Consider the following 6,888-nt stretch of genomic DNA (forward strand, 5'->3'; position numbering starts at 1 on the left):
CATTAGGGTCAGGGTCCCTCGTCCCTTGTCGCTCAGGAGTCCGTTGTCTGTGGGAAGCGAACGTCAGGGTCGGGGTCCCACGCCCCTTGTCCCTCAGGAGTCAGTTTGTGGGAAGCGAACGTCAGGGTCGGAGTCCCTCACCCCTTGTCACTTAGGAGTCAGTTGTCTGTGGGAAGCGAACGTCGGGGTCGGGGTCCCTTGCCCCTTGTCGCTCACGAGTCATTTGTCTGTGGGAAACAAACGTCGGGGTCGGAGTCCCTCGCCCCTTGTCGCTCAGGAGTCAGTTTGTGGGAATCAAACATCAGGGTCGGGGTCCCTCGCCCCTTGTCGCTCAGGAGTCAGTTGTCTGTGGGAAGCGAACGTCGGGGTCGGGGTCTCTCGCCCTTTTCGCTCAGGAGTCAGTTTGTGGGAAGCAAACATCATTTCCCATAACATAAAGAGGCCCAGAGTGTTCTGAGTTGAATACCGCCATTTCCCGCCTGGTTTCCTTCCTGGTTTGTTTTCTTTAGCTCATCTTTGGGTGAAGAATTGCCGGGGTCTCCTGCAGTCGGCCTATAACAAGCTGCGCTTCGACCAACCTGTAGAGGCTTCGAGCTGGCTGAAGGACTTCCAAACTGCGAATGAGCGTTTCTTGAGTCAGGTGACTAGACTCCCAGAAGTTTGATGCTGGACAGTCCTTAAATAGACTTCATCTTTGTGCCTTGAGCACGGTAGACTGTGGAAAGCTAATATTGTAGCTGGGATCGCTAGGCCATTGTGTGTTTCTCTCCTGTGTCTTACGCACAGTGCGTCACGACCTGGAACTCACTCCTCTGTGCGAACTAAAGCCGCGAAGGAAGCCGTCCCCAAAGCAGTGAGGGGCTTCCCAGCAGCAAAGTCCAGTCACGTGGATCCACTGACTTGCCCCAAGATACAGCCTCAAATCCTCTAAAGCACATTTCCAGCCATAGAATTTTCTCCAGATAAGGTCTTTCATGCAATCAGAAATGTAAGGGTAAAGTTACTCTTTGCTCTGGTGATTCTTGGATACAGTCTCCAGGCCAGGAGTTTTCAACTCTGGATATAAATCAGAGTCACCTGGGAGCTTAAACCTGTGGATGCCAAGGCCTCATCCCGGACCTTTCTAGTCAGAATGCATCACTGGTTTTGTTCTTACGCCGTAGGCAGAAAAGGGCTAGAAAGCATTCACTTCTCTACTGGAGTCTCTCACGTGGCTTGAAAAACAGATTAAAACTGACTCCTAACAACCTTATCCTCCTACCTTCTCAGCTAGGGATGGGTTCATCTTTAGTCTAAATAGCCTTTCTCTGGTTTTTATTTTTGTTTTTAGATAAAAGTTCAGGAGAAGTACGTCTGGAATAAGCGAGAAAGCACTGAGAAAGGCCGTCCTCTGGGAGAAGTGGTTGAACAGGTATAAAGAGGACACGGGATGGGTACTGTGTCGTTCCAGAGGAGGCGTCCTCTGGGCCCGCAAGCCCCTGCCTCTCTTCCCTGCAGGGCCTGACGCGGGTGAAGAATGCCACGGATGCCGTTGGGATCGTTCTCAAAGAGCTCAAGCGTCAGAGCGGTTCGGGGGCATTCCGCCTCCTGGTGGCGGTGGATGGCGTCAATGCTCTCTGGGGAAGGACCACGCTGAGGAGAGAAGATAAGAGCCTGGTAGGAAACTCTGACCTCTGGTGCTGCCTGCGTGTGGCCTGGGACGTGGCCTCGTAGCCCGTGCAGATTTTCTTGCCTTAGGAGCGTGTGAATGAAGATGTAGCATAAAAATGGGACCTGGGGGAGAGGGGGCTGTGGGGGCCCCCCGTCCACTGAAAACGCAAGGCGGGTATTTGGAAAAGAACCCCCGCAGCAGAAGCTGTGTGTTGTCTGTTTTTCTTGCCGCTCTATTTTCAGAAGGAGGCTAGGTGACTGGTTTCTGCAGTGTGGTGGCCGGAGCACCTGGCCTCGGGGCACAAGAGACCCGCGGTGTCGGGAGGGGGGTGTGCTCTCCCTCAGTGACTGGTTTTCATCCGAAACGGGCTGGGGGGGGGCACAGTGGGGGCCGCGGCTGGCAGCCCTCCCCTCTCGGAGGCTGCTCGAGTTGTGGCCAGTCGTTTGTGCCAGGGGAGCGTCCAGGCGCAGCTCGGCCTGACCTCTGTCCCTCCCCGGCGCTGGCGGCGCACAGATGGCCCCCGAGGAGCTGGCACTCGTGCACGGCTTGAGGAAGATGGTGAGAAACGACTGGGTGAGTGTGCGGGATGCCCACTACTCGTCAGTCTGAGTTTAGGGACAGAAGGTTCTTCGTTTCAAGTCTCTGTATTTAGGGGCGCCTGAGTGGCTCAGTCGTTAAGCGTCTGCCTTCGGCTCAGGTCATGGTCCCAGGGTCCTGGGATCGAGCCCCTCATCGGGCTCCCTGCTCAGCGAGGAGCCTGCTTCTCCCTCTCCCACTCCCCCTGCTTGCGTTCCCTCTCTCGTCAAATAAATCTTTAAAAATAAATAAAGTCTTATGTATTTGGCTTCTGATCTTCCCACTGGATTGGGAAGTAGCCATTGTATTTAAGTATTGGCACAATTTTACTTGGCAGTTCGGAGTGTTTTTGTATCTTATCAACTTTGGAAAAGATTTTTATCAATGTGAGATCATGTAGCAGTTTGTGGTCAGAGCCGAATCCAGGACTAATAACCTATTTAGTTGCCATCTACCTGGACTGAAAATCTACAGATGACTAAAATGCATTTTTCTCAGTTTCCCGCCTTTTTCTCATTTGGCCTTTTGTCCTCTCTTTCAGCACGGAGGCGCCATTGTGTTGACACTGAGCCAGACTGGGTCCCTCTTTAAACCGCGGAAGGCCTATCTGCCCCAGGAGCTGCTGGGAAAGGTCCGATCATCAGAAAATCTGGTTCCCCTTAGATGGTCATTCTGTCTGAAGAGGTTTTTTTGTTACTTGTTTTTTTTTAAGACATAATTATAGACTTGGAGAAAAATCGTATTCCTGTATGATTTCATCCAGATTCCTGAAGTGTTAACGCTTTTCTATATTGGCTTTATTCTTTTCCATCTACTTTTTTCCCTGAATTATGTGACAATTACCTGAGACATGCTGCCTGCTTCTAAATAATGTGTATTTCCTAAAATCGAAGACATTCTAAATATATAACCACAGCAGAATTATCAAAATCAGGGAGCTGGCATCGAATAGAATTCTGGGAACTTATCTTGAGAACGGGCTGTGATCTTTCCAGGTCTCCTAGTGTCCTTCACAGAAACAGTCCTGGATCACACGTCCCATTTGATTGTCCTGGTTCTTCGGTCCCTTCACTCTGGGACAGCACCTCGGTCTTTGTCTCTTACAACCTTTTGAAGAGTACGTGCCAGTCGTGGGTGCTTTTGTGGGTCGTCCAGTGACTTCTCCAGATGGTGTCTCTCCTAGCAGCCGCCACAGTGAAGTCTGAACACTTGGTTCAGGTGCCGTCCATCTGCTGTGTCCTCGGTAAAGTCACTGTGGAGGCTCACGCTGAGGCTGCGTAACTATCCTGTTACTCCTCACATGCCCCTTACTGGTCGGAGCGTCCATCTGTGATTCTTCCCTAAACCTGGCTGTGATACTTGCAGAATGGTATTTTCCAGCTCCCTCACTTCTGCGTGTATGTCGGTTGGCATTGTTACATGTGAGAACGTTCCTGCCCCTTACAGTTAACTTGTTTCATTGTGGACACGCAGACTCCTCTTTCATGAGTTCTAAACCTTTACTATCGATCTCTGTTTTGGTGCTGAAATTATTCCAGATTTGGCCAGCAGACGCCCCTGCGAACTGGCTTGTGTCCTCTTCACACGCCCCCATCATTCTTTTTTTTTTTTTTTTAAAGATATCTTTTATTTATCTATTTGACAGAGAGATAGCACAAGTAGGCAGAGTGGCAGGCAGAGGGAGAGGGAGAAGCAGGCTCTCCGCTGAGCAGGGAGCCCGATGCGGGGCTCGATCCCAGGACTCTGGGATCATGACCTGAGCTGAAGGCAGCTGCTTAACCAACTGAACCACCCAGGTGCCCCCGCCCCCATCATTCTTGAGTCCCTGCTCTCTTATTGGCAAGGAATATAGATGTCCCCCACTCATCTTGTACTTTCCATGCCCCAGGCCTAGAATCAGCCACTCCGCAGGCAGCCCTGGTTCACTGTGGAGGAAAGTGGTATGTGGATACCAAGTCCCGGGGCGGAGGCGGGTCCCTGGCCGGCTCAGTCGGTGGAGCGTGCGACTGTTGATCTCAAGGCCATGAGGTCAAACTCCACCTTGGGTGTGGAGCCTACTTTTATTTTGTGTACTTATTTATTTGAAGATTTTATTTATTTAATTGACAGAGCATGCACAAGCATTGGGGGGGCGGGCATCAGGCAGAGGGAGAAGCAGACTCCCTGCTGAGCAGGGAGCCCAGTGGGGGACTTGATCCCAGGACTCTGGGATCATGACCTGAGCCGAAGGCAGACACTTAACCAACTGAGCCACCCAGGCGTCCCTGGAGCTCACTTTTAAACAAAATGTTTAAAATATGCTCCCTTCGTCCAGAGGTGGAACCGAATTCCCCACCTCTTGAGCATGGGCTGGATTTTAGATTCCAGGACCCAAGTGCTCGGTGTGCTCACTGCTGCTGGGGTGTCACTTCCTGCAGGCCCCCAGCGCAGGCTGAGAACAGATGAAGTATTCACGCCTGCATGCACACACGTACATGTGCTGTGTGCACGTGTCTGCACATCCACACCCACGCACATCTCTGCGTTTCCCAATTCCTGTGAAAAACCCGTGAGTGCAGACTGATCCCGGCCAGCAGTGCGGCCTCACCTCCGCCCCCCTTCCCGTGTGCGGGAGCCTTCTCTCCAGCGGGACGAACGCCGTCTGAGCCCACAGGGCGAGTCGGTCCCCAGCCGCTAGCCCCAGGCTCATGCAAACGACGCTGCAGACGAGAGCTCAGTATTTGCGTGGCGCGGGTTTTGTCTTTCTCGGCAGCGTCTTCCGTCCAGGTGCTCTGTTCAGAAGTGAACTCAGGTCCCTTGTCCCTTCAGTATTGTGTTTGAAAATTGAAATACGGTTTGGTGGATTCTTTTGTTTCATTGTATGTTCCATGTAGTGGGTCTTTATGGCCACCCTTGTTCATTTTGTTTGTTTTTGAGTTTATGCCCGTCAAAGTGGTTGTTGACTGTTGAAGTCAGAACTGTGAAAATCAGAATCGCAACTGTGTCTGCACACAGACAGGTGGCGCCCCCAGCGGGCATTACGTGTCACACAAGGACAGCCCGGTGTTGCGCGCGTGCTCGGCAGGCTGGCCAGAGCGGGAGGAGCAGCGGGGAAGGAAAGTGTTTAATAAGTCAGGCCACTCTCTCTGCTGACTTGTCACTTAACGAATCTTCTTCCTTCTCCAGGAAGGATTTGATGCCTTGGATCCCTTTATTCCCATCCTGGTCTCCAACTACAGCCCAGAGGAGTTTGAAAGCTGTGTTCAGTATTATCTGGAGAACAGCTGGCTTCAACATGAGAAAGGTCGGTCATAGAACTTTCCGTCCGGGCTTTGTGTTCAGTCTCACCGAGTCAGAGCCTTATCTCCTCCTGCGGCAGCAGCCTGCACTGTCTCTCTTTCTCCCTTTGTCTTGACTTCTCTCTGGCCAATGAGGCGGTAGGAAAGGTGGGGGGACAGGGGTGGTTACAAGACAGCGCATCTCTTCCCAAATTCTCACGTCGGATGAGATGCTCGTGCTGGAAGCCCAGCCCCGTGCACGTGAGAGGCCAGCCGGCGCCAGGCCAGCCCCTCGTTCGGCTGTCCCGGTCTGCAGACACGAGCGCCTTGGGCCGTGCGCTGCCGCCTTGCCCCCCGCCCCCGGCGCGGGCGAGCAGAGGAGAGGCCGAGGTGGTTCTGTCGCTGGGTGAGAGCGAGCCAGCTGCCGTTGGAGGGGGTCGTTCGAAGACCAGAGGGAGGAGTAGAAAGCAGCCTTAGCACGTGGTGGGCCGGGAGGCACAGTGCAGAGATTTCGGAGGGGGTTGGCATTTGGCAAAGTCCGAGAGTCCGGAAGATGTTCTTGGAACAGAGCGAGAGACAGATGCTAGATTACAGAGGAAGAGAGACAGAAAAAAGAATCGTTTGCTGGGAGAACGGATCTAGAAGTGCGGTCTCTCAGCAGTGGTCATGACATTCCAGCACCATCTGGAGCACGCAGCCTCTGAGCACAGAGTTTTCTGGGCAGCACGGTGCTGCAGACAGAGCTGCGAGCTGTGTGCGTCTCCCCCCCGCTTTAGCTCAGACAGAAGAAGGGAAGAAGGAGCTGCTGTTCCTGAGTAACGCAAACCCCGGGCAGCTGGAGCGGCTCTGCGCCTACCTTTAAGCCGCGGTGACGGCCCGCCTGGAAGACAGGGGACATTTCCTGTCCTGGACCCAGTCAGACGGGATGTGGCCAGGACGAGTCAGCTCCCAGCCTTCGGTGAAGACTGACAGTAGTGGCCTGAGATGTCCTCTTGTTCCCGAAACTAGTTTATTAGGTGGGGTTTTCATGTTTTAAGTAATTATGGATCTTTCCCTTAAATAAATTATCTTTCTTAAAGTGTTATGTTAGATTTATAAAATGGAAAGAGCCTTCGATTGGCCAAATTGAATTTCTCCAGCATTCTGCTTGCGAGGGGTCTGAAGAGACCAGATTCTGCAGAAATTTCCACTAGTTCTATTTCCAGACTTGATTCAGGTCAGGAGATCGAATTTGCCCCTTAAGTTCTCCCTCCCACGCCGGTCCGCTGGCTCCCACGGTCGCCTCTGCAGGGGCCCGAGTACTACGGACGGATGGAGGGAGCCCCTCCTTCATGCACATGTGCATGCCAGCTTGGGGAGATTTGAGAAAATAGTAACTCCAATCAATTTCCGTGGCGTTGAATT

The 6,888-nt window shown here is 52.7% G+C and overlaps 1 protein-coding gene across 1 annotated transcript; it reads left to right on the forward strand.

Moving 5' to 3' along the window:
- Nucleotides 1-458: 458 nt before the first annotated feature.
- On the forward strand, nucleotides 459-6,562 carry LOC102728630 (small ribosomal subunit protein mS29; the record flags this gene model as incomplete). The annotated part of the gene is made up of 7 exons (XM_081811428.1): nucleotides 459-640; nucleotides 1,331-1,411; nucleotides 1,498-1,656; nucleotides 2,165-2,224; nucleotides 2,769-2,858; nucleotides 5,393-5,510; nucleotides 6,261-6,562. Coding segments are annotated over 7 exons (776 nt in total), but the record flags the coding sequence as incomplete, so codon positions are not given.
- Between the last annotated feature and the right edge of the window lie 326 nt (nucleotides 6,563-6,888).

This window comes from Leptonychotes weddellii, unplaced genomic scaffold (genome assembly GCF_054177405.1).
Source record: "Leptonychotes weddellii isolate Sample4059 unplaced genomic scaffold, ASM5417740v2 HiC_scaffold_7582, whole genome shotgun sequence".
Lineage (NCBI taxonomy): Eukaryota > Metazoa > Chordata > Mammalia > Carnivora > Phocidae > Leptonychotes > Leptonychotes weddellii.